General features: G+C 60.4%; 2 protein-coding genes across 4 annotated transcripts in view; one reads left to right on the top strand and one right to left on the bottom strand.

Moving 5' to 3' along the window:
- Positions 1 to 20434, top strand: part of CCDC33 (coiled-coil domain containing 33) — a 41996-nt gene extending 21562 nt beyond the window's left edge. The window contains exons 10-23 of the mRNA XM_054837420.1: positions 3485 to 3614; positions 3725 to 3846; positions 4124 to 4195; positions 9108 to 9230; positions 16740 to 16846; positions 17164 to 17320; positions 18236 to 18431; positions 18536 to 18624; positions 18836 to 18967; positions 19152 to 19224; positions 19477 to 19598; positions 19695 to 19778; positions 19900 to 19995; positions 20262 to 20434. Coding sequence (XP_054693395.1) covers positions 3485 to 3614; positions 3725 to 3846; positions 4124 to 4195; positions 9108 to 9230; positions 16740 to 16846; positions 17164 to 17320; positions 18236 to 18431; positions 18536 to 18624; positions 18836 to 18967; positions 19152 to 19224; positions 19477 to 19598; positions 19695 to 19778; positions 19900 to 19995; positions 20262 to 20321 — 1563 coding nt within the window. The 3' untranslated portion in view covers positions 20322 to 20434. The remainder of the gene's footprint in view (positions 1 to 3484; positions 3615 to 3724; positions 3847 to 4123; positions 4196 to 9107; positions 9231 to 16739; positions 16847 to 17163; positions 17321 to 18235; positions 18432 to 18535; positions 18625 to 18835; positions 18968 to 19151; positions 19225 to 19476; positions 19599 to 19694; positions 19779 to 19899; positions 19996 to 20261) is intronic.
- Positions 20435 to 20487: 53 nt separating this feature from the next.
- LOC129210975 (cholesterol side-chain cleavage enzyme, mitochondrial) lies at positions 20488 to 25018 on the bottom strand. Of its 3 annotated transcripts, XM_054837422.1 has the most exons (9): positions 24236 to 25015; positions 23513 to 23668; positions 23092 to 23291; positions 22480 to 22683; positions 21824 to 21984; positions 21580 to 21746; positions 21356 to 21434; positions 21009 to 21200; positions 20493 to 20892 (listed from the first exon to the last, which is right to left on the bottom strand). In XM_054837422.1, exons 1-9 carry the CDS (start codon positions 24751 to 24753, stop codon positions 20770 to 20772), a joined length of 1800 nt encoding a protein of 599 aa, XP_054693397.1. In that variant the 5' UTR covers positions 24754 to 25015; the 3' UTR covers positions 20493 to 20769. The 3 variants fall into 3 exon arrangements, with proteins under 3 accessions (XP_054693398.1, XP_054693396.1, XP_054693397.1); XM_054837421.1 differs by having other exon boundaries at positions 20491 to 21200; positions 24236 to 25018; XM_054837423.1 differs by lacking the exon at positions 23513 to 23668 and having other exon boundaries at positions 20488 to 21200; positions 24236 to 25018.
- Positions 25019 to 25845: the final 827 nt, after the last annotated feature.

Below are 25845 nucleotides of genomic sequence, written 5' to 3'. Positions count from 1 at the left end.
GCGTGAAGCTTCCCGCTCCTCAAAACCGGAGCTCCTCCATCCCTTCGCCTCTGAAAAGTGCCAGCCGAAAAGGTGGCGAGGGCAGATGTCCAGCCGCCCCGAAAAGATGGATCCAGCTGGTCACAAAAGCCGGCGGAGAGCGCGCGCGTTTCTCCGTCTCGGTCCTTCCCCCTCCGTGCGTTGAATTTTGATCGTCTCGGAGCGTAACTCCCTGCATCAACACATTCGGGGAGCCCATAAATAAAATATTACTTAGAAAAGGCCGGCCAAATGCCAAGTTGCTCGTGAGATGGCGAATTATCATAAAAATCACTCGCGCGTTTCATTCATTACAATAATTGTTGTTTTATTGTCCTCCCACCTCCCTGGGTTCATCTTTGCAGGTGAGAGGTGGGGGGAGCGCCGGGGACCTTCTGCTTTGGGTCTGCACCCACTCTGGTTCTCCCTGGGACCGCTACCCCGAGTCCCATCACGGCAGGATGTCCAGGGCTGCTCATGCTGGCTCCGGAACAGATATTAGGAAAGAAATCCCCGCGTGTTTCCCCCCCACCTCACGTCATTTCCCCCCCTCCATCTCTTTGCTCCGGGATGCAGCACCCCGAGGCTGCAGTTTCCCAGCCAGAGCGGGGATATTTCTCTCCTCTAAAGGCAGCCAAAATCCATTTCCTTCGGATTTATAGGGATAAATACATACAGAAACACCCGGGAACTCGGGGGACCCGGGCGCTGGGTGAACCCAAGCCGAGCCCCACAGCCCCGGCGCAGGCGGCAACGCCAGCGAAGAGCCGTGGGAGCCCGACGCGGGAGGACGAGTGATTAAACCCGGCCATCTGGCCTGCCTGCGTGCTGCTGCCTCCTCCTCCTCCTCCTCCTCCCCTCCGAGCCCGCACGGCTCTGTCTGTCTTCGCACGTTGCCGAGGATGCTGTCCCCACGGGTGCGCGGACACGCTGCCCTGGGGAGCTGCATCACCCCTCATCCGCTCTCTCCTACCCATTGCCTGCCTCAGTTTCCCCACCTGTAGGACGCGGTTCATTCCCAAGGAGGAGGAACTCCTAACGCCTGGGAGGAAAGCTTAGGGGAGGAGGAGGAGGAGGAGGAGGAGGAGGAGGAGGAGGAGGAGGAGGGAGCGTTGTTGCTCCGGTTCCAGAGGTTAATGGCTTTCCCCGAGCGAACTCCCGGGCAGGCTAATCGGATTCGATAATTCTGCCAGCCCAGCGCGTCCTCTCGCCTGTCGGTTCCCATCAGCGTCTGCAGACAACGGCACTTGGGTTCACCTTCAGCGGGGCACCCCCCGCTTACTTTGGTTTTTGGGTTCCCGGGTGGTTAACCCTTCCCTGCCTGGCCAGGAGATCTGGTTTGCCTGGCCAGAAGTTAGCTGAGACCTGCACAGAGCCACCTGGAAGAGTGTTGGGTGCTCTCCTTGGGTGCTCTCCTCGGGTGCCCTCCTCGGGTGCTCTCGTTTGGCCAACGGCGCCTTTCTCACCAGAAGGGATGGGTTTGGACACGCAATGGTTAATCCATGGGGTGGGTGGGCGCCGGGTTGTGCCCCCTACTTAAAGCCACCGCTGTGTCTGCCCTCCCGGCACCAAGCTCAAGCCTTCGTGATGCTGTTGCTGTCTAAGATAAATCTCCTTTGGGGCTCTTTCCCTTGGGGATTGTCCAGTTTAACTCACTTCTCTGGAGCTTCTCGCTCTCTTCTGGGGTCTGCACCCTCCAGCCAGGCGGCCGTGAGGACCAGGGGACGGTCCCATCCCTCGGGAAGGCAGGAGAGATGTTGTGGGCTTGGCCACCTCTGCCTCTGCTCGTGCCAGTGCTGCTGCCTTTGAACCAGCCTTTGGGAGATGAGCTGGGGTAGCCAAGGAGGATGAAGGCGTCTCCTTCCTCCTCCTCCTCCTCCCCATCCCCTTTGTTGTGTTTCTCCAGGTGGCCCTTGGCAGAGGCGGTTGCTGTGCCAAGACGTCTGCCCAAATCAGCGCATCGGCTCTGACGCCCTGGCGCAGAGCATCCATCTGTCCCGCCGAGCCGGTGGGAGACAGCCTGGCCCCCAGCCCCCCAAAATCAGCAAAGGGAGGGGGGGGGGGGAAAAATCCGGGAACGTCATCTCCCATCCCTGTCCAAGTGAGAGGAGCCATGTGGGCTCAGGACCTCCGACAATTGGGGTCAAATTAACAATATGCTCCCGCGTTTGACTTTTCCCTTCCCTGCTGTGTCTAAACCGACACCGTCTCGCAGCGTTTCGTACAGGTCGGTGCCGGGAAAAGTAACCGGAGGCAGCGTTCGGTGGGTTTTAGGGGATTTCCCCCTCCCCAGACTGGGCTTTCCGAGGCTGATGAACCAGGCCCGTGAGCTGGGATGCAGGCTGGGAAAGGAGAGGAGCAGTTGGAGGGTGCTGAGCCCCATCCGGATGCTTTGAGCTGCTCCTAAGGACTTAGAGGCGCAGACTGGGCTCCCTGCAGTCAGAGCAAGCTGCATCCCAGCTAAAAATCCTGGCTGATGCTGGGGACCCCCCTGACAAATTCCCAGATGAGATAGCCAGCCTGGGTGCTGAGCCAGCACTTACAGCGCTGCCCGTTGCGGCCCATCGTGGAGGTGGTTTTGGGGCTCGGAAGCATCGCGGCCCCACGCTCTCCCCTCGGTAACAGCCCCCAGGGCTGCGGGTAATGCACCGCTGCGGGTCTCCGCGGTGCGTAATGCCCATTAGCATCCCCAAACGTGAACCAGAGGGAGACACGCATCCCCCCCCCCCCCCCGCCCCCCCACTCCTCCTCCTCCCTCCCCGGCGAAGCAGAAATGTGCTGATGCAGAAAAGCCGCTCGGCATCTCGTCCCCGCTGGGCGATGCTGGCCGAGGGGATGGAGTAAGAGCATTAAAAAGGAGCCGCTGTCAATAATTTCTCGGCGCTGGGCAGCCGGTGGAAAGGCTGACCTTTGGGATTGCTGGCGGGGCTCTCCGAGGGCGAAGGGGAGCAGCTGCTGGCGGGGAGGGACCGATGCCATTTCCAACGACGGCTCGCGGCTCCGGGGATTAAACGTGTCGCCCGCTGTTCGATAGCTGTCGGGTAACCCGGACCTCACGCTTTGGGAAAGCAGCTTGCAAACAGGTCCGTAGATCATCGCGAAAAACTTTCCCAAGGGCGAGCACCGGGTTGGCCGACAGATAGCGAAAGGCTCACCCTGGAGCCAGCGCAGCTCGTCTTCCAGGCTCTTCCCATCGTGTTTTTAAGCACGGGGTAGCTGGTCCGTGTGCTGTTTTCCTCCTCCGGCTCTGCGATGGGGAAGGTGCTGGCGGGTATGAGCTGGAGAAAAGCAGCCGAGCTCAAAGATCCAGTAAAAACCAGTTAAAGAAACTGGGATTCGGGGTTGCTTTTGAGCCAGGGCACAGGTTGCGCATTTCTTCACCCTCTAGCTCTCCTCTCCCTTCCATCTGTCCGCTTATTTACCTACAGCAAGAGAAAGTAGTATAATTTTCCTGTTGTCTCCTAAGATGTCCCGACCAGCTGGAACCCCAGAGCAGCCGACCTGGGACACCTCCTTCCTCTTCCATGGCCGAGATGTGGCCACCATCTTCTCCGAAGACACGGCCCTGGCGATCGAATATTATCCATACAAAGCCAGTGAGTCCGGGAACCCCCCCCGAGGATGCTCTCCCTTAGCCCTGGCTTTGGCCAGGGACAGGTCCTGGGCTGCCGTACCCCCAAACCAGCTGCTCTCACTCCTTTCCCAGTTTGGGATGCTCCGGGCACCCTCATTCCCACGGGATACTCGGTGCTGCCCCTCACCAGCCGTGTTTTCCGAGAGCTGGCAGCGCGGAGCGGCGGGATGCATGTGGACGGCCTCGCCGTGCGGGTGAGCCGGGGCAGGGGGGGGCTGCGGGGTGACGCTGCAGGGTGACGCTGGGCAGGGTGGCACGGTGACCATACCTATAGGCGACGGTACCTATAGCTGCTGGCACGGCGGGAGGGATCAGCCTGACGCGGAGCTCCCGAGCATCCCGCGGGAAGCTGGGGTCCCTGCTCCGAACGTCAGCCCCGCACGCCCGGCTGGTATCTGGGTGATGGCACCGAAGCCCTGGTAGAAACCCAGAGGCCAGCACGGGCTGTTGACCCTCCCTCTGCCTCCCCAGGGCGCGCACCTCAAAACCACCACCGGGACCATCCCCACCGTGGGGCTCTGCCTGCGGCTCCTTCGATCCGAGGTGAGATGCTGGGGCGGGGGGAATGCAAACCCCGAGGCAAGAGGGACGGGGACAAGGACGGGGCAGGAGGTGGCTCTTTAAACCCGCCACCCACTCTCCAAACCTCTCAGGCTGGGATCAGCTGGGCTGGACCTGGGGTTTATCCCTTGCGCCTGTTGTCTCAGGGCTCTGCATCGCCCAGCTGGAAAAAAGCGGCGTCATCCTTCGCGCGTCCGTCCGTGGCTTTTGGCACATGCTCGCAGCCCCGGGGGGGGGGAAATCCCGACCGGAGGCAGCGGGGCAGGCAGGGCACGGGCAGGGTATTTGGAAGAGGCTGGTGGCTGTCTCCGTGAGGAGAAGGGCCGGGCTGGTTAACCCCGGTGACAAATGTCCGGCTGTCTTCATCCTCCAGCGTTTGCGGTCCCCGGGGATGTCACAGCAGGGAGGGAATTTGGCTGCTTTTCATCCTGGGGAGGGGAGAACCCCGCTTGCCCTTGGCTCCAGGACCGGCCCTTGGGTCAGGATGCGGCCACGAGCCTGATCCATCTAATTATTGCAGCCACCGGCCTCTGCTCCCATCTGCAAAAAAAAATTAAAAAAAAAATAAAAATCCTCTCCATAAAGTGAATTTGGGACAGGTTGGGATGCTGCGCTGGCAACTGCATCCCCCCCCCCCCACCATCCCCGGGGAGCCGCGGAGGGTCCGGGGCCCGGCTGGTGGGGGTCTTTGGAGTGATTGCCCAGGGGGGTCAGCGAAAAGGGGTCTGTGCGTGATGAATTATTCACATGGGTGTCACTAAGTGCAGGATTAATCCTTTTGCTTCCAGCTGGCTGCTGCACTAAATTATCACTCGCAGTCATGCGGGAAAATGCTGCGGAATTCATTTAGCTGATTATTGTTTTGATCTGGGAGCCGTAATTTTTTTTTTTTTTTCCCTCCTCTTCCCCAACCTCTCCCTTTCCCCCCCTCTTCCCGCCTCCAGCCCTGCCTTCCTTAATATATGTAAGAGCTGGGAGTGGAAACAAAAAAACCAGGAGCTGCAGAGCCGGCCTGGGGCTCCGCATCTGGTTAATTCATCCGGCGGCAGCCCGGGCAGACGGACCCGGAGCAATGCAAATCGATGAGCAAGTCGCTGCCGAGCACGGTGAGGGCAGGTTCGGCCCCTCACGGCTTTGCCAAGGCCGTTTGTTTCTTGCCTTGGAGGTCGGGATTTTTCCAAGGAAGATGCCCCAGCTGGTTGGCTCCAATCCCCAGCACCCCGAAACCGCAGCCTGGCAGGCAGGGGAAGATGCCGCCGCTGTTGCAGCGTGGGGTAGAGCATCTCCTCTCCTGCTTCGGGCAGCCCCAGCCTTCAAGAGATATGTTAAGGCTGGATTTACAAGTCCTCGGCTTGTGCCTTGCTCCTAAGCTCAGCTTTGGGACAGCAAGAAGTGGCCAAACGGGGGCCAAGAGGCAAAACCAGGCAACACGGGACCTGAACGGACCCGGCGAGGCATCAGGGCAGCCTTCGTACCAGGGTCATCCTCGGGGTGCGAGGAGCCCCAGCATCCCTGCCCATCCCCGGGGTACGAGGACCCCCAGCATCCCTGCCCATCCCTGGGGTATGAGGACCCCCAGCATCCCTGCCCATCCCCAGGGTACGAGGAGCTCCAGCATCCCTGCCCATCCCCAAGCTTAAGAACCCCCAGCATCCCTGCCCATCCCCGGGGCGCAAGGACCCCCAAAATCCCTGCCCATCCCTGAGGCACAAGGACCCCCAAAATCCCTGCCCATCCCTGGGGTGTGAGGACCCCCAGCATCCCTGCCCATCCCCGGAGTATGAGGACCCCCAAAATCCCTGCCCATCCCACGCCGTGCTCCCTCGCCCCACAGCTCTCCCCAGCCAGCTGGCAAAGGAGAACAGACTCACCGAGCTCGTCTCATTTCTTTTCTTCTTCTTTTTTTTTTTTTTTTTTTAAATTTATTTTGATGTAGAAAGCTGAAAATGCATAACCTAGATTGGCTGGGCTTTTTATAACAAACAGCAGCTAAATAAACCCCGGGCCATCTGTACTCCCCGGTGTACTCGGAGCCGGGTGTAAATCCCGGCTGCTCCACGGCCTCTGCGGGGATTTCACCGATTCTTTTACCAGGGGTCTGGATGCTCCTGGGCTTGACTTCGGATGCTCACGTCAACCTTTCATGCTGGGAAAATATCCTTAGCGTCAGGGTTTTCGAGGGATAAAGGGGGCGGGGGGGTCCGGAATAATTGGGCTCATCCCCCAGTATTTCTGCAGGGTCTCGAAACCCTGCTACATGATAATAACCACAGGGAAAAGGTTTGGAGCAGCTGGTTTATTAAAAGCCAAGAGCCTTGACACCAGGGATGAGCAAAGAGGAATCCTGTTATCCCAGGAAAAGGTCCGAAAGGGCAGTGCTGGGTTGCAACCCCCACCCAGTAAAGGCATCGAGACCCCCGGGTTTGCTCCCACCCAGCCCGTTCCCTCCTTTGCCTTCATCCCCCTCGCGCTCCCGAACGAGAACAAAAGACTTTGATCAGCTCGGGGAGACAAAGAAATCAAAGACTTCAGCAAAACGCTGGCGTTTTAGCAAATTAACGGAGCTGTCGTCACTGAAAAACCGTTGCAGGGAGAAAACCTGCAGCCGATTTCATCCACCTCCGTTCCGGCTTGCGGCTCGAGGCAGGGCTCTTATTTTCCCCTTCGTTCTTCTTTTTTTCCACCCCAAAATGTAGCGTCCTGCCCAGGAAAGATGAGTTTCACCAGCCGGTAGCCAGTGACAAATCAACGTCAGCAGGATGCGGTCCCCAATGTGCCCCGGGGAGGGGGGGGGGGGATGCTGAGCCCCATCCGAGGGCTGGAAAATACACACCGGAGGCATCTTTATTCCCAGGGGATTTATTCATCACCCCTGTTTATTCATCAGAATTGGTTTACGCTTCGTTTCGGCACGACTTCACCTTTAACTCGGCGCTTGGGACCTTCGGGGCGGGGGGGGTGGCTGGTCATTCTCCGCCACTGCCACCCGCTTTGCTGTGCACCCTTGGTCATGTCACCCGAGACGGGGGCTGGGGATGCTCCAGCACGTGGTGACGGCCTCCGAAAAAAAAGGGAAAAGCTAGTACTGGGTTTGGTTTTTTTTTTACAGGCAAGATTAAAAAAAAAAAAATCAACAGGCTGGCTATATCGTTGCCTAAACAGCCTTAATTTATGTAATTGCTGCCGTTTAAAAGCAGAAGCAGATCGGCGCCCGGCGTAAATTGTCACAGAGCCAGGGTGTAAATTGGCACGGTGCCAGCCCGGCGATCAACCCCTTTTGGGCTGGCAAAAAAAAAAAAAAAAGAAAAAAAAAGGGGGGGGGGTAGAATTGGTTGAGAAGGGGGGAAACACCGTGCGTTTGCCGTTATTTCAGCCTGTCTGGCCGGGTTTGTCCTCCGTGGGCACCGAAATTGGGTTTTTATCCCCAGACTGCGTCGCAGGGGATGCAGAAGCCGGTGCAAGGCTTGTTTTGGGGGGAACATTGCCTTTTTCTGGCTGAGGGCTTTGGGCACAGCCGAACCGCTGGCAGCCAGCTCTTGATTGACACCTGTCCATCAAAAGCATCACCCATTTCCCGTTATCGCATGGAAGATTACAAGAGGCTTTACGGTGTCGGGAGCATCGTTAGCTGGGGAGGTCAAAAAAAAAAACCCACAACCAAAAAAAGGAAAAAAAACAAAAAAAGGAAAAAAAAACCATAAAAAGAAAAAAAAACAAAAAAAAGAAAAAAAAGGAAAAAAACAAAAAAAAAAGGAAAAAAAAAGCAGAGAATGTCTTTGTTAAGGAGAATTTGTTGGTTTTTCGCCCACCGGTCCCGGGGGAGCGTTCAGGGCCACGATAATTAAATTAAGAGCACGTGCGCTCCGGCGAGCAGCTCTCCGGTGGGGCGCCGGTGCCGGGGCCGAGCCGGCCATCGCTGCGGCACGGCGGGCAGCAGCTGTACGTCGGCCTCGGTAATTGCAGGCAGAGCCTAAACTGTTGCATTTTGCATGATGCCGTTCCCCGGGGACACGGGGACGGGGTGGGGTTTGGGGGAAAGAGTGGTTGGGCGGGGGGGACATCTTCACCCTGGCTTTGATGCTGGAGGAGCTTGGATGAGGTCGGGGCCGGCGGCGTAATGAAACGCGGCGGCGGAGGGGGCCGCTGCCGCTGATGGTGTTAATGAGGCAGCGATGAGGAAGGGCACGGGGACGCCTGCGGATGCCGCCTCTTTGCGTGGAGGGGAGGATGCTCGCTGGCCTCGTTAGCGGTGCTAACGAAGCAGGGCCAGGCGCGGGCACGGAGTAATACCCAACGAGGGCCATTTCGCCGCTGCTCGCGCCCGTAGCCAATTTGGAGAGGGCGCCCAGCGAAGCCAAGAGAGCATCTGGGAGGTGGGGAGGCGAGGATTCGCCTGGTCGCGGTTGCTGGCTCTGGGGCGGCAAAATAGGTGGGTGCCGGGGTGCCGCGCCTTGACGTGAGGGTCCCGGCGGAGCCCATCACCCAAATCTGCCCCAAGACGGGTCCCTGCCCGTGACCTTGTCGTCGCAGGCGGACTCCATCGTTTATTCCATTAGATCCCACTTCCCCCCGCTAACCGGATTAGAGGGGAGTCTATAAAAGCCAGGCTGGCGGGAGGAGAGCGGGGCGCGCAGAGCCGGGCGCGGGAAACGAGGGGCAGGGAAATCACATTACCGCTGCCGGCAGCGTCTGGCAGGGAGTCTGGCAGGGGCTGCCAGAGGTGCCTTACCCGGCAGGCACCAAACCCCGGGGGCAGCATCAGGCAGAAAAGGGGCTTTTAGCATCCCCTCGCGCCCACCTGGACCCAGGTCCCCACCTTGTGCAGCGGGTGCCCCCTCCTTGCCCCTCTCTCCGCATCCCTCCGTCCTACAGACCGTGACCTCTCCCTCCGCAGAGACCCCCGGCGTTGCCGACCCCGTCGGGCAGCGATGCCCTCCCCAGCCCGGACCCCGTCGCCGGCGCGCTCGAGAGGGGCCGAGAGCTGCGGGCAGCCCCCCTGCGCCCATTTTATGGCCAGGTAAGAACCCACGAGAGAGCAGGCGGCGATGCCACGCCACCACCCTGCCCTGCCGGCCCCCACGAAGGCACGTGCCCCGCTTCCTGACGGTGAAAAACTGACATAAATCCCAAATTTTAATCTCTCTTCCAATGTACGAGTTACTGGGAGCTGTGGTGTTTCAGGGTGGGACAGGAGCCCGAGGGGGCACAGCATCCCGTCACCTCGCTGGTGAGCAGCCTGGATGCACCAGCATCGTTCCGATTACTCAATCCCAAATCCACGTAGCAAATTCTCTCCTTTTACCCTTGCGTTGTGCTGGAGACCCCCAGCTCATACCTTTCTGCTCCAGGAAAAAAAGAAAAAAAAAAAGAAAGGAAAAAAAAAAAAAGGCAGCTATTCTCCTCCTCCAGCCCTTTGTACTTATAAATGGAGCCCTTGGATGAATTCAAACCCAGCCCTCGTGGTCCTAATATCTTCCTGTACTTTAAGCCATCTGGCTTTAAAAATAACAGGTCGTTAAACCTCAATTCTGCTTATTAAATAGCGGGGAGGGAGGAGGTGGAGGGGCCCTGTGCTGCCCAAACCCCACCTTCACCCCAATCCCTCTCCCTGCAATTCAGGCTGCAAAGCAGGAAGAAAATTAGCAATAAAATAAGAACCGTAAAAATACAGAAAAGCTATTTTTTTTTTTTTTTCCTCCAGCTGTTTTAATTCCTCCAATCCACTGAGCTTTATTGCTTCCTTTTCTGTGGCTGCGGCGGCTACTTTATGCCCGGCCTAATAGAAACCTGTAATGGGGCGTGCGGAGGCGGGTACCGCAGCGCAGCTTAAACGCCATGAGGATGCGAGGTCCAAATTCGATGGACCGAATTGCCCTGAGGATCCAGAGAATCCCCAGCACCCTTCAGACCCACACAGGATCCGGCCCTGGCATCACTACGCGGTCCGCGCGATGTGTTTTCACCCCTGACTTTGCTATTTGCTTGAGCCGATGCTCCGAGCGGCCTCGAATCCTGCTCCCTGTATCCTCACGAGAGCATCCCTGCATCCATAAAGCGAGGGAGGGCGGGAAGCGGTTTCAAGGATGCTTCCAGCAGGACAACGGGAGGACAGAAAAGGTTTGCGCAAGCCCTGGGTACACCCTGCTCTGCCCTTTTTCTAGCTAAAAATGCTAGAAAGCGTGGCTGGTAGGATTATTATTTTTCCGCCCAACCTTTGACAGCCGTTTTCTTTCTTTCGCTTTTTTTTTTCCCTCCCCCCCCCCCCCACTAAAGCGCAAATTATTTTCACTCCGCTTGCATCGCAACGCGGGGGATTTGCTTGGAAAGCCCTGGAAAACCCATCTCCTGACAGCCCCAGGAATCAGAGCTGACACCCCGCTAATGGAGCGTGTGTGCGGGAGGCAGCCGGGACATGATGGGGTGTCCCCCCCCCCCGCCCCTTCCCAGCAGCGGGGTCTGGGGGTGGGGGGGTGTCTGGGAGCAGAGCGGGGGGGATCATTCGGCTGATCACAGCCCTGTCACTTCTTCCCACTCCGCTCTGGGTGATCAAACCCGGATCCCCATCCCCACCCCGCGGCTTTCCAGGTCCTGCTCTGGATCTGCTCGTTAATGCCTTCATTAAAAAGTAAAAGGGAGGGGGGGTGAGGATAACAAAGCGCTGAGGAATATTATCAGCAAAGGGGCGGAAAAGCCTCCGTGCAGGTTTGGGCCGGGACGTTAAACCTCCCCTTGGGCTTACCAAGTTTTGGGGCTGATTTCTGAGGACCAAGCTAGGTGACTTTAGGCTGAGGTTTACGCTGGGCTCAGCCTAATCGTGTTTTCCTACCCTTCCGCCCTCTCGCTGAATAGATTTGCGCCTCTCTTACCAGTTGATGAATAATTTACAAGCAGCACTTAACGATTAGGAGGGCGTTTTCGCCGACCTCTTCAAACATTTGCTTCTTCTTCAAGCCTTTCTTTCCCCGCTCCCATCACCCATGATTCCCCGACGTACCACCACCGGGGATTTTACGAGCCAAGGGGCCTCTTGTGGGGCTGGCAGAAGTAAATATCTTCTTTTTTTTTGCTTGTTTTTTGCCTTGCTGGCATTTTGTTCCCAGCACCGCACGTGCCCATCACGTAAGATGGGACCCCCAAATGCGCAGCCTGTTCCCCCCTCCAAAACCACACCGTGGGGTGGTAGAACGGGCAGCGGCGGTGAGGGGAAGGGTTTCTTGCTTGCCAGCAGCATTGGGGACCCTTTGCCGGCCCCACCGCCAGCTGCCGGGCAAGACCGGGGGCCCTGCGCCCGCTGAGCAGGGTCTTTGGCCTCGGCGAGCCGGGAGGGGACCCCCAGCGTGGTATGGCACCGCTGAGGCCAGCAGCTCCTTGGGGCTGGCGAGGGGACAGGGGGATGCGACGGCTGAGGGGGCTGCAAGGGGAAAGGCTGGTGCACAGGGAGAAGGTGCTGCAAGAGCCGAGGGTGCTGCAAGGGGAGAGGGGGATGCAAAGGCTGAGGGTGCTGCAAGGGAAAAGGATGGTGCCCGGGGAGAAGGTGCTGCAAGGGGTGAGGGTGCTGTGAGGGGTGAAGGCATTGCAAGGGCTGAGGGTGCTGTGAGGGTGCTTTGAGGGGAGAGGGTGCTGCCAGGGGAGAGGGGGATGTGACGGCTGAGGACGCTGCAAGGGGAAAGAAGGGTGCTGCGGGGGGTGAGGGTGCTTTGAGGGGTGAGGGTGCTGCGGGGGGTGAGGGTGCTTTGAGGGTGAGGGTGCTTTGAGGGTGAGGGTGCTGCGGGGGTGAGGGTGCTGCACGGAGGAAGGCTGCTGCAAGGCCCGAGCAGGCTGCAGCCCCACCTAGTGTCAGCCCCGCCGTCCTGCCGGGCCCCCCCCGAACCCACCCCCCCCCCCCAACACCCCGGCACAGCCTGGCTCACCTCCCCAGGGCCGGGAGAGGCTGGGATGCAGGCGGGATCCCAGGTTTTTGGGTGAGGATGAGGATGCTCGGCTTTGCCCTGGCACCCCCCCCCCGCGGGGATGCTCAGGTTTGCCGGTGAGCTGGACAGCCCACGGGTGCCCAAGCACCCACGGGCACGAGGGACAGCGTGGCTCAGGCTGGGTGGGTTTCCCCGGCACGCCTGTTACGCAGGATTAAGCTAATTAATAAAAGAGGTCCATGAATCACCTGATGTGACCCCAGATAATATTCATACCCGTCAAGGAGATTAAGGATTGGGCAATTTGCTTCCCCTTTTATTTAATTAGCTTTTCGTCCTGGTGACGATGAGCCTGGTGGATGAAGATGCCGTGCTAAGGGACCCCCCCGGCGTGTGTCCCCCCGCTCCGTGTGACAACATCCCCGGTCCTTGCTTCCAGCCTGACTGGGCTGGTGGAGAGTAAAAGCAACTGGAAACGTTGGGGTTTTTTTTTGGGGGGACACGGGGGGCAAGATGGGGCGAGATGCGACGGCGAGGAGGGGGACAGAGGGCCGTGGCTTTTGCAGGGCAGCGGAGGGTGCTGGAGGGGTGGGGACCCACTGTCAGATGTTCAGGGTGATGGGTGCTCAGGGTGGTGGGTGCTCAGGGTGGTGGGTGCTCAGGGTGATGGGTGCCACTGATTTTTTTCAAAGCCAGGGGATGCAAATGCTTCCAGGGCGTTTAAAAAAGTGGGGGGGGGGGGCTATGGGGAGGGTATTTAACTCACGGATTTTAATAGGTGTGCTTGGAAAACAGACTCTTCGGGGAGCTGCCAAGTGCTGCCGAGTCTCCCGCTGGTACCGGGAGGGGGTTTTGTGATATTTCTCCACTTTTTCACACCCCCAGTTGCTGGAAACGTGTTTATCTTCAAACACAGATGAGGATGTTTTCCTAGGAGGGGAAAAAAAAAACCAAAACAAACAAACCCAACCTGAAAAGACCCAGCAGGAACCCGGGGTAACAGTCACAACCTGTTTCCCTCATTTTTTTGATCTCAGGAGGGGGATTTCTTAGATCTGGCCCCGGTTTGTGGTCACGGGGGAGCAGCAGCACTGGGGGATGCTCTGACCCGTGCTGGGAGGCTCTGCCGACCTCCCCTTCCTCCCTTTCCCCCCGGTCACCATCACTTGGGGACATCACTCCTGCCGTCCCCATCCCTCCTAAAAACCAACCCCGTGCAGCGGGACGGGGTAATAAAAAAATTATTTTTCAGCAGCCAGGAGCTGACTCAGCCGGAGTTTGCTCTCAAAAGTCATCCCACTTCTTCCTATCCACCGCTTCACTGCTTTTTTTTCCTTTTTATTTTTTTTTTTTTTGGCCTTTTCCTTTGAGCAAAACAAACCACCAGCGACTCGCAGAGGAATCGCGGTCCCTTGCTGGTGCCACGACTTTCGTAAGCCTTATCTCAAAGAAGCAGGCGGACGGGTGGGAACCCAAGGAACCGTCGTCTTTACACCGAGCATCTCGCCTCCCCGAGTTACCCAGCGTAATTTGGAGGCTTTTTATTTCCTTGTACGACACGATATCAGCAGCCGGCAGCTGGGCCCGGAGCAGGATAGCGATGGTAATCGCCCGCCCTAAAAATCATCATCCCGGTTAGGAAGGGAGTAGAAGATGTGGTGTCTCTATTAAATCGAACTCGTCTCAGATTAAGCGCTTTTCAATGCAATCCAATTAACTCTTAAATTGAATTGTAATGCTTTGGCTAATATACACCCCCCCCCCTGCTCCCAGTACAGCCCCCCCCTCCCCTCCCAGCCCCGATGCATGGGAAGGGAGTTCAGCCGTGGTTTAATCAGATAAAAACCCCGTTGATTTGCCGCCTTTCGCCGGCTGGTGAATCCCACCAAGGTGTACGGAGAGCGGCCGGGCTAAAAAATCACCGCTATTTCCCCTCGGGGACCTGCAGATCCCTCAGGGGCTGGGGTTCCCCAGGGAAAGACTTTGATTTTGGAAGTAAAGAGGGGGAAAAAAAAAAAAAACAAAACCAGATGACCCCCAGATGATCTGCCCACCCAGGTGTTGGCCTGAGGATGGGTTTGGGTAGCGGTGTGTCCCCGGAGAGGGGCTGGGTACCCCCGTGGGGAAGGTTGGTGGGGACACTGGGCAAGACGAATGACGGCTTCATTATCTCCTGATGGTTTCGTGAGCTGTTGTTACAGAAAAGAGGGAAAAAATGGGATTTTTTTTTTTTCCCCTCTGATCTTCCTAAGCTGCTGCAGCGATTTTTTTTTTTTCTCTCAGATATGTAAATCTCCGCTTATCCCATCTTCATAACAATTAAGGAATGGGGCTTAATACTCATCCAGGGACGTGTTAGTTGTTGGGCTGGAGGGAGATTGTCTTGCAGAAGGGGCTGGTGAGCTGCCAGGGACTCGAATGCCTCCGTGCTCACACGCGTAACGAGTTGGCCCGTCCTCAGCCCCTCTCCGGGGTGCGTTGCTGTCCCCTCCCTGGCCTGGGACGGGGTCAGGCCATGCCACGTGGATGCAGCATCCTCTGGCACATCCTATTTTGGGGCATTTTTGGGCCTCGTGGGCTCCTAACGTGAGGTTTATCGCCAGCTGCCTCTCCTCGCTTTGCTCCGCGTTGCTCCTTCGCCCGTCTGGAGATGAATTGATTCAAGCTAATCGGATACATCAAAGCATCTCGGAGCAATTTGTTAAATAAATAGAAAGAAAAAAAGAAAAAAAAAAAAACTTGGCCTAAGCAAATATGGGAAGGAGGGGGACGGATGAAAGGCTCTAAAGGCAGGGGAAGCTTCAGAGGCTTGGAAATGATGGGGGGAAAAAAAAAATATATATATATAAAAAATAAATAGCGAGTGCCAGGAGTTTCAAAGCTTCCATCGGTTCAGACGTGGATTCCCAGGCTTTCATCCCGGACCCCTGCGGGAAGGAGAGACGCAGTTATGTCCGGATGGATTTGAGATAGGAGGCGTAGGGGAAAATATCTTGAAATATCCTTAATTCTGCCCCCGTCCCCCCGGAGGCAGCGCCGGGGTGATGCCGCCTGCCGGGAGCGAGAGCCGGGACGAGCACGGGCAGAAATGACGGGACGGCGGGTGTCTGAGCAGCGTTGGGCTGGGATTAAAGGCTGGGAATGGTTTGTTTTTTTTTTTTTACCCTCCGCAGGTGTTAGCTGAACCTAGAAAAGCCGAGGTTGAACCCAGCGCCTTCCGGCGCGGGCAGGGAAGGCAGCTGCCCAGCCCCGTGCATTATTGATGGAGCAGATAATTGCGTGCTTCCCACCGGCTCTTTGATGAAAAATTGATGGCACGGGACGAGGAATCGAGTGGGGCTCCATCGACCGACACCGGGACCTTTGTTTCTTAACAAACACCCGAGGAGACGGGGATGAGGGGTGCCGCGGCGGGTGGGAGGCACAAGAGCTTCTGTGGGTACCCCAAAAGGCGGGGGGGGGGGGGACAGGACACACGACGACACCAGTTGAAGCAGAGCATCCCTTGCTTGAAAACACTCTACATTCAATCTCGGGATGAAAGTGGGGTTTGATCGGCGAATTATTCTCTGCTCGGGATCAGCCCAAACCCCAAGGCAGAGCCGAAGCCCGCTAACCCCCTCCCCCCCCGAAAGTGTCCCCCCCCCCCAGCATCTCCAAGATGCGGGTCCTCAGAAGTTTAATTGAGCGTTTGAAACATCAGAGGAGTGTGCCGAGAGGGGAGAGCATGGAAATGAGACGCTGTCGTTGCCGGAGCCACCTGGCTTCGTTGGGACCCGGCGGTGGCTGCCACCGCGTCACCTCCTTGGGTTTGCACTGCTGGGAGCGGGAGATAAAGGTGCTGAGCTGTCGCAGGGAGGAGTTGCTAAGAGGAAGGTTGTGTTGTAGCAACAACCGCGCCACCTAAATCCCTTTGCCAGCAGAAAGGACCCGGCAAAAATATCTTTTCCCCATGTCGCAACCCGCCGCCGTAAGTCCTCCGGCCGGCGGTGCGAGGATGGGATGTTGGTCTGGAGGTGCGGGGGGGCGGTGGCAGAATTGCTGGGGAGTTTGTTTGGGACGGGCAGAGCCTGGCAACCCGCGGGCAGGCAGGGCTGGCTGCCGGGAACGGGGTGCCGGGGACACACACCCCCCCCGGGGATGACGCTGTACTACAGACCCTTCTCCTCCACTGTGAGTGTCGGGGGCGGCGGGTGGGGATGGGGACGTCACCCTCTCGCCTGTGACTGAGGACACAGAGGTCCCTTGGGTTTGCTTTGTCTCCCAAGGGTGCACGGCTCAACGGTCTGGCCATGAGGTGATGCTCAAAGCCGGGCGTTTCTAAGCGTCCCCATCTTCAGGAGAAGGTCTTCCAGCCCTGTGGCCACTCCATTTTGCATCCAAGCCCCAAAGGCGGGATGCTTGAAGCAGCGCGGCCGGCGACTCCAGAGGTTTTTGAGGGCAGGGCTGGATCCTGACCCCAAGGCAACGATGGCAAAAGTGTTTTGCTCCAGGTGAAAGCCAGGAGAGCTGCCCCACGCCGTGGGGAAGGGGTTGAAGAAGCATGCCGCTCCTCTCTGAAGGCTTTCCCCAGCCTGCTCCTCATCCTCACCCTCCGCTCTGATGTCTCCTGCCAGCTCCACCGAGACGACGTGTCCCTCCCGGCAGCTGACGCTGTGGCCAGCATCTTGCCCGGAAAGCAGCCGTTCCCACACAGGATGGGAGTGCCATCAGAGCAGCGGAGGTACGGCGGCCACGCCGGTTTCACAGCCCCCTCTTGGCTCCTTCTCCTGATCCTCCTTGGGGTGGTCTCCTCCTTCCTCCATTCTCCCCGTGTTTTCCCCAGCAGCTTCTCCTCCTGCCCCACCGCTGCTCATCTTCCTCCTCATCTCCTCCAGCCTCCCACCCTCCCTGCACCCCCATCCCCTGCCTTGCCCCCCCCCGTACCCCAAATGGGCTCTTCTCTCCTACGGAGGGTTCCCTGGCCAAGGCTTTCCTGGTGTTTCCCCCCCGATGGGAGCTGCCGGCCAAGGGTGTCCCCCCCACATCTCTGCTCTGCAGGTCCCAGGTCATTGGGGACCACCAGGAGCCGGTGAGTGTTGGGGAGGCCGGAGGAGCAGGGGACAGTGGGGGCACCGGGGGGGACAGCAGCGTCCTCGAGGTGGGTCCCGGCTACCACGGGGACCGAAATCAGGCTGCTGTGGGCTCTACGCTGCCGGTGAGTGAAGGTCTTGGGCGGGAGGGAGCCCTTGGGTTGGGCTGGAGGGGGCTTTATCTCGGGAACAAACTGCGTTTGGCACGAAACAGCTCTCAGGCAGATGGGGAGAAAGGAGCCGAGCCTCCAGCTGCACCTGCCCCCCCCTTCCCCAAGGCTGCATGATGCCGCTGCACCCCCTCCCTGTGCCCCTGCCCCCCCCACCCCCGCCCCGCCAAGGCCATCCCCAAGGCTGGGAGCGGGGGGCCGCGGGAGCTGGAGGCACGCGGCTTTCCCCGGCCAAGGTCCCCGCTGCCGGGATCCTTCCTGCAGCCCAGCGTGGCATGGAGGGACTCAGCAGGGCCAGCCCGAGAAGATGCAAACCCTCGGGGAATTATTGCCCACCCACACACCCCCCCCCAGCATCACCTGGCAAGGTGTTCCCCAGCCACACGGGTGCTAAAAAACCCTCAGGCACACCCGTATAAAACATTTGTCCCTCCGTTATTCTTCACCACCTCCCTTCTTCTAAAGACCTGCAGAGCCCCATAAGGCTTGGAGCTTGGGGTTGACCCCCCCCAGTTCTGACACTGTTCCACCCCACATCCTTGGGAGAGTTGCTTTTCTCCCAAAGGAGTGGTAGGAAGTGATGGGGAAATGCGGGGAGGGGGGCCGTGGGGTGCAGGGAGAGGTGGGTGGGTGGAGGGAAGAAGGTTTGGAGGGACAGGAGAGAAGGAGCAGTGGTTGGAGAAGAGAAAGAGAAGGATGGATGGAGAAGAGAAGGATGGATGGTTGCAAGAGGAGGGGGAAATGTGGGTGCTGCTTAGCTCCTCCATGATGGGTCTGACCCTCAAGACAAAGATGCTCAGCTGAGCTCTGGGTGCCAGGGAAAGCCCGGGCCAGCAGCAGGGTGCCAGCAGCTCTGCTCTGGGCTGGCAGGAGGTGGGCAGCTACCACCTGGCACTGAGACGGATGGCAGGGGACCTCCTGTCCCTGCGCCGGCACGTCGCCAGCCTGGAGGTGGAGAACGGGCACCTGCGGCGCAGCCTGACCTCGCAGGAGGAGCTGGGCCACACTCTGCTCCACGACGCGGACCTGGACGTCATGACCCGGGAGGAGCTGCTGGATAGGCTCGGTGCGTGATGGGGAAGGATGGAGGGTGGTGGAAATTGGGGGACAGCGGAGTGGACAGCGCTGTCCCCTGGCCGGGTGCTGAGGATGTGACGTGGGCTCTTGCAGCCACCCTCAAGTGCAAGCTGGTGGCCGGCACGGCGGAGATGAGGAGGCTGAAGGACCGTGTCCAGCAGCTGCAGAACGAGCTGATCCAGGTATGGACGCTGGCAGGAGCGGGCAGGGGCTGCCAGGGGGATGGAGGGAGGGCAGAGGAGCAGGGAGACCATCACGGGCCCTCTGTAGCCAACCAAGTGCCCCAGAGCTCCAGGACCCCACCACAAAGCTCTCCCAGCCCCACAAGCGATGCCCCAAGGCTTGAGGCTCGGCATAGAGATTCCCTGGGGGCTTTTCCCCTCCCCCCCCCAGAAAAACGACCGGGAGAAAGATTTGGTGCTGCTCCAGCGAGCCCACCGGCAGCAGCAAGCCACGCTGAGGAGGTGCCAGGAGAAGGTGGCCAAGACTAAGGGCTTGGAGGAGACGGTGCGGCAGCAGCAGAATGTGAGTCGGGGGACACGAGGTTGGGGTGAGAAGGGCAGGTTTGAGGGGCATGAGGCTTTTTGGAGAAAAATGGGACCTTTTGGCTTGTTCCACCCCTCCACGAGCACTACCTGGTGCCGGAGGGGATGCGACGGCCACCACAGTCTTGCATTGAGGTGAGAGAGATGTCTCTGCTCTCCTGTAGGTGATCGAGGCGATGGAGCGGATGCTGCAGAAGAAGCTTGCCGGGGTGGGCAGGAGCGCTGAGAAGCCGGCGGGTGGGTGCAAGTGGGGACAGGGACCCTTGGGTGGGGGGGACACCCAGATACAGCTGCTGGGCTCCGCTGGTGGCCACATCCTTCTGACGGTTTGCACCACGGGATGGTTTGCAGTGGGGGATCAGAGGAGGTCCTGAGCCCCCTGACACCCATCCCTGGGCAGGGGGGGAGATGGGGGCTTGCTCCTAGCCCCCATCTCTGCACAGGGGGGTGTAGGACACGTCCCAGTGGCCCCCCCACCCCATCCCGCAGGTGAAGCCCTCTCCGAGGAGGCGCATGCCGTGCTGCTGGCCGAGAACCGCAGGCTGCGGGAGGAGCTGGCGAGACCCCCCAACCCCTCGCCCCCCATCGCCCCACACCCCCCAGCCTTGCTGGTGAGACCAGGGAGGGGGGCAGAGGGCTGAGACCCCAAAAAGCAATGCCAGGGGTGGGGTGCGTGTGACCGCCCCTGCTCATCTCGTGGTCCGCAGGATGGTTTTGGGGGTGCGGAGAAGCTGTCGCTGCTAGCCAGGCTGGAGGAGGCACAAGCCCGCGGACGGGTGCTGGAAAGGCAGGTGGGCATCGCCCTCCCAACCCCTGCTTGATTGGGGGCGGGGGGGTTGGGGTGTGTGTGTGGGGGGGTCACCTCTGGCCCCCTGTTTTGGCAAGAGCCAGCCTGGTTTGGGTCTGTCCCAGCTGGAGGAGGCGGCGAGAAGGTGGGGACGGGAGAAGCAGGAGCTGGGCACTCGGCTGCGGGAGAGGGAGCACGGCTTCCCCCACGCCCCCGCCTTGGTGAGCACCCCGGGGTGGGTGGGTGTTGGGGGGGCACAGGGTCACCCCCCTGTGCACTCAGGTTATAGTTTGGGGGGGGGGGTGTCTCTCCATGCCCCGCCCCCACATCAGGGGGGATTTGCCTCAGTTTCCCCCCCACCCCCCAACCCCAGACCCCCTTATCGCAGCCCTCCCACCCACAGGCCATGCCCCCCAGGGCCACGGGGAGAGGCAGGGGGAATGGATTTACAGCTCCCTGAGACCCTTTTTTTCCCATTCCCCTCCAGAACCTGCCGGCGATCCCCACGGCGACCCCCCCGAGAAGACCCCTGGCGCCCCTGCCCTAACCCGCGGCCGGCGAGAGAAGAGACGGAGAAGCCCAACGCTGGCAGGCAGAAGCCGGCGCTTTTTCGCACGATGAAATCGCAGAGCAAAATTCAAGGCGAAGCGAAACATCTGGGGATGTCCCCCCCCACCCTTGGGGACCACCCCCCTCCCCCCGATGCGGCAGCACCCACCCCACCCCACGCTCCCTTTTGGGGGTTCTCTGGCGGGGGGGGGGGGGGCTGGGGTTGCTCCCGTTTATCTCCCCCCCGTGGCGTAAGCGCAGCCTTGAGCGGGCTGGAGCAAAGGCAGGGATGTGCCGAGCCAAGGCTGTGGCCGTGAGAAGCGTCCCAGCTGTCCCCCAAATTCCATCCCCGGGGACGGAGCTGGGCCATAAGGAGCCGAAAACGCCCGCCGGGCTGTCGGGATGGGGTGTCCCCCAAACCTGGGTGTAAGCCAGGATCGGGCTCCTCAAGCCTGGGACTCGAGCGGCCGTAAGGTCAAGTAGATGGGTTTGTCTGGGATCAGGATGAGGTCAAACTTGGTCCCGACCTCCACCGCCCTCATGGTTTCGATCTTGAAGTTCTCCAGGATCTGGGACGGAGGAGAAAAGAGGGGATGGGAAACCCTGGAGGTACCATCACCCACGTGCCACCTCCCCGGTCCCTTCTGGCGCCACTTCCCGGTGTCCCCGGCAGCGGGATGCTCACGTGCATGAGGAAGAGCTGCATCTCCAGCTCGGCGATCCGACGTCCCAGGCACTGGCGGGGTCCAAACCCAAACCCCAACCCCTTGAAGTGCTTGGGGCCGGCTACCAGCCAGCGCCGGGGGTTGAACTGCTCCGGTTTGGGGAAGACCTCGGCGTCCCGACCCATGGCGTAGAGACCGACCTGCACCAGCGTCTGCGGGGAAGGATCGGTGCTCGGGGTGCAAGAAGGGGGGGTGCAGGGCTGGGATCCAGCCCCCATGGCTGCCCCCCCCATGTCACACCCCCCCCAGGTCCCACATCCTCCCAGAGCCCTGCGCGAAGCAGATCGGACCCAGTGGCCGCGCTCACCTTGGGGGGGATGCGGTAGTCTTGGAGGATGACCTCCTGCGTGGTGTACCTCTGCAGGGTCACTGCCACGGGGTGCAGCCTGGAGGAGAGGGGGACAGGTCCCACGCAGCTGATTTTGGGGGATGACCTGGCCCAGCCGTGTCCCACCTCATCGCATGGCATCCCAACAGCTCCGGGGATTTGGGACCGGGGTGTTTTTCAGTGGGTGTGTGGGTCCTCCTCACCTGAGCGTCTCCTTGATGGCGGCTTTGAGCAGCCGGATGGTTTTCAGCATCTTCACCCTGTCCCCCGCCGCCTCTCGCTTGGCGGCCAGGACCTCTGCCCGCAGCTGCTCCTGGACCCCCGGGGACCGTGCCAGCTCGAACATGGCCCACTGCAGCGTCATGGAGGTCTGGAGCGGGGCAGAGGAGCAAAGCTCAACACCAGCCAGGACCTTCTCCCTGCCCAACAACCCTGCCCGCTCCTTACCGTGTCCACCCCACCCGCCATCATCTCAGTGACGCTGGCCTTGATGTCATCCAAGGGCAGCTTGTCCTGCATGATGAGGCTGCAGAGGATGCCCATGTACTCCTTGGTGCTCTTGCGTTGCAGCCGCAGGTCCCGGTAAACATTTTGTATGCATTTGTCCGCTGAGGAGACACGGAGACGCAGAGTGACCTTCTTTCTCCAGAGCCGTGGTGGAGGAGGAAGGCGCCAGATGTGACACCTTAGGACATCGCTGCCCCGTGCCGGTGGCTCTTCCATGGCAGTTGCCCCTGCTGCAGGACCCAGCAGTGGCTGGCGGGCACGGAGGGTACGGGGCGAGGTCGCCCCAGGGGGATGACACCCTGCAGGAGGGTTGTCCCAGGTGCCAAAAGCTCTCTGAGGCCACAAGTCCCTCTGGGAGAGCTGCTCCCCTCAATGTGATGCCCGTCACCTGCCCTTCATCGCTCCTGGATGGTTCCCCACTGCTCCATCCCACAAGTGCCAGAAGTGGAAAACTCTCCTGGCTTTGGTGGCCCTATGCTGCGTGACTGGACCCAGGAGAAGGTCTCCACGCTGGTGAGATGAGGCTGCGCTATGAAGCCAAGTCCTCAAAGGGGCTTTGGGTGACACAGGGAGGTGGGGACAGGCGGAGCGCTCACCCTGGCTGAAGATGGCATCCCAGGCCCAGACATGGTCCCGCCACGTCTTGGCGTTGAGGTGGCGGAGGAGGGCGGGCGGCACGTAGAGCATGGGCGAGGTGGTGTGGAACATCAGGGTCACGGCGTCGATGAAGCGCTGAGCCTCGGGGTCCACGAAGTCCTGCAGCAGCCCCAGCCGCTCCCCGTACAGCACGTGGCACACGGCTGCGAGCAGAGCACCCGTGAGGGGGACCTGACCCCAACTCCCGTCCCCTCCACCCTCCTGTGGCCAACTCCAGCCTTTCCCTGGCTACGGGGACCTGGCTTGGCCACCTCCTCGCTCTGAGCATCACGGGGCCACGGAGCCATCCCATGTTGGGTAGAGTTGGCTACCGGTTGGTGACCAGTAGATGATAAAACACTGTTTTATCAACAGTGTTGACTTGTTCCCTACTTCTCCGGAGAGAGGACATCCCTCTAGACCCTAAGGCTTTGGGGGAGAAGCTGGTTTGGCCGTCTCTGAGGAGGAAACTGGGGGAAACGCAGTGTGTTGCCCATCTCGGGCACCCTGCAAAGGGATGTTTTGGGGTGGGGGGGCCACTTCTTGCAGAGACTCACACCCCTGACACTCACACTCCAGGGCGAAGCGGAAGAGCTCATGGGTGAAGTCGGCCGTCCAGTGCTCCCGGCCACTCTTCCCCACCTGGGCTCGTGCCCGCCGGACAAAATCCTCTCCCACCTCGCTCAGCAGGGGCACGAACCCCTCCACCACCTGCGGCAACAGCACCTCCTTGTTCAGCATCAGGCGGTCCGAGCGCCAGGCCTCCCCCGTCCTGTGGGACACCAAAGTGGGGGGGGGTCAGAGGTGTCCCCCCCTCATCCACCCCACCTCCCTCCGGAGGATACCACCCCCCCCCTCCCCAAAGCACGGGGCCAGCCGATGTCCCCGTCACCCTCCAGCTTCCCACCGCTTCATGTGCCGCGGCTGTTGCGATAGGACCTGGGAGCCCCATTTCTAGGGACAACACCCCCCCCCTCGGCCCCCCCGACTCACTTGAGGAGCACGCCGTAGGGCTTGTTGCGATAGTCACGATAAGCCACCCAGGGGGGCACGCTGAAGCGCTCCGGCAGCGTCCCCTCCGCCTGGAAGAGGGTAGCAGCATCTCGGGGGCTGATGATGTTCACGCTCTCGTAGATACCCAGCTTCTCCCTGCCGGGGTGGGGGGGGCGTCAGCCCCGCACCCTGACCCCCACCCATGTCCCCCTGCAGCCCCACGTCTCGCCAGATCAACCACTTTCCCCCTGGCACCCCCAAATCAACCACACACACACACACCCCCCCGCCCACCAAAACGCTGCCTGCAGGTCCCATCCCAGAGGATGCAGCAGCTCAGCACCAGGCAGGATCAGCCCCCCCCCAGGGCTCAGGCAGGCACGGCTGGGGGTGCTGGACCTGGACACCACCCCCCCCCCATGTTCCCCGTCCCCCTCTGCCTGGGGATGTCAGCTCCAGAGATGACGGGGGGGGGGGGCCAGAGCCCCTCTCCAGCCCTGCCGCCCCCTCCTCCAGCCATCCCACACCTGCAGGTCTCCGCTCTCGCCCCTCACCGTGGCATCAAGCCTGGCCGGCGCATAAGAAGCAGAACTGCTCCGACAGCTCAGCCACCTCTCTTACCTGGAGCAGGGCTGGGAATAGCAGCAGCATCCCGGACTGGGAAGCCAGGGGAAGCTGGGGGGGGCGTGGGGGGGATGATGCCGGGGCCGGACGCTTCCTCACCTGTAAATGGGCCCGAACTGCTGGAACTTGCGAGCCATGATGTGATGGACGTTGTGCAAGCCGCCCTCCTGCCAGAAGCGGTAGAGGTTGAGCCAGCCGGCTCTCCAGTCACCGGGCAGTTGGTTAAAAGGTTGAGGAGTTGATGGGCTGGGGGGAGAACGCAACGGGGTGGCGGCAGCCCCCCGAGTCGGGCAGCGTTCTCCGACTCGGACAAGGGGACATCCCCGCAAGGTGCCTGGCTTGGGAGCAGCACGGGCGAGCATGGGAGCGGGCGGCGGGAGTGGGAGGCGAGGGTGGCCTCCGCTTTTATCCCCCCCCCAGCTTGGCCATCGTTCAAGGCGAGGTGCTCCCGCCCCGCCTCCCCATGAGTCACGTCTGCTCCAGGGACGGACGGACAGACAGACGGGGACAAGCGCAGGGTGTTTCTCAGATGTTGGGGCATCCAAAAGGAGTTTGCAGAGAGCATCATCCTCTCCCAGCCTTGCCGAAAAGGGGTTCGGGTGGATCTCGAGTGGCATGGGGTGACAAGGGTGACACCCCGATAAAAGCGGGTGCTGTCGCTAGCACCGAAAGTGAAAAGCCGGCTGCTGAGGGGAGAAATGTTTCATCTGCAAAATAAATGATTAAAATGATCCAGGGGACAAAATAGCACGGTTCAGACTTGGCAAAGCTCAGCTGATGGGTCCCCGCGGGACGGGTCTCCTGCCCCAAAACATCGGCTGCCGTTTAGTGCAGGAACCCCAAACACCCCCCCCTGCCAGGAGGGAAAGGCTTTTTGGGGTGTCGTGGCCCCCATTGAGGCAGGGAGAAAAGCTCCTGCCCCCGAGCTGGGTGGCAGATGCCTTCCCTTGTCCCCAGGCCCAGTAACACCCACTGGTGACCAGTTAGCGATGGGGCGCGGGAGAGTTAACGGGGTCCCTGGGGTGTCCCTGGAGGGGGGGAAGGACTCCAGGCACGTCCCTGGGGGAGGCAGAGGAGCTCAGGGAGGGTCGTGCCGGGCTTATTCTGCTTTTAAACCTTCCCTATTTTTTTTTTTTTGCCGTTTTCCCCGGGGAACGGGGAGGAGGAACGAAGCAGCCAGGGATGCCCGAGGCGGAGGATGCTGAGCCGGGCTGCCACAACGGCGGCGGGCACCGGGGGGCGCGCCTGTCCCGTCTGCTGCCACCGGGCTGTGCCTGTCCGTCCCCCCGAGCCGGTACCTGCTGCCTGTCCCCCCCCCAGGGCTCCGTCCCCTCCCGCCCCACGGTCCCTGTCCCCCCCCAGGACACCTGATCTGTCCCCCTGTCCCAGCCACCCATCGCTCGTCCCAGCTGCCACCACCTGCATGAAGATGCCCACCCTGGGTGAGCATCCACCGGCTCGGCGCGTACCCCGGAGCAGCCCCCACAACTCGGGGACACGGTGGCACAGTGTCACTCCCGCTGTCCTTCACCCCTGCACCGTCACTGTCCTGAGTGGGACCTGGTGCCTCCCCTCCAGCCGCGGGAACGGGGTCAATCCGGAGCAGTTTGGCCATGGCGTGGGCCCAGGGGACACGGAGGGACACGCGGCTGAGCTCTGCCTGCTCCCCCGCATCTTCACGGGGTCCCACGCACGTCCCCCATGGGTCC

This window comes from Grus americana, chromosome 10 (assembly GCF_028858705.1).
Source record: "Grus americana isolate bGruAme1 chromosome 10, bGruAme1.mat, whole genome shotgun sequence".
NCBI classification, from domain to species: domain Eukaryota; kingdom Metazoa; phylum Chordata; class Aves; order Gruiformes; family Gruidae; genus Grus; species Grus americana.
The sequence above is the reverse complement of the archived record's forward strand: the minus strand, read 5'-3'. Positions and strand labels throughout refer to the sequence as shown.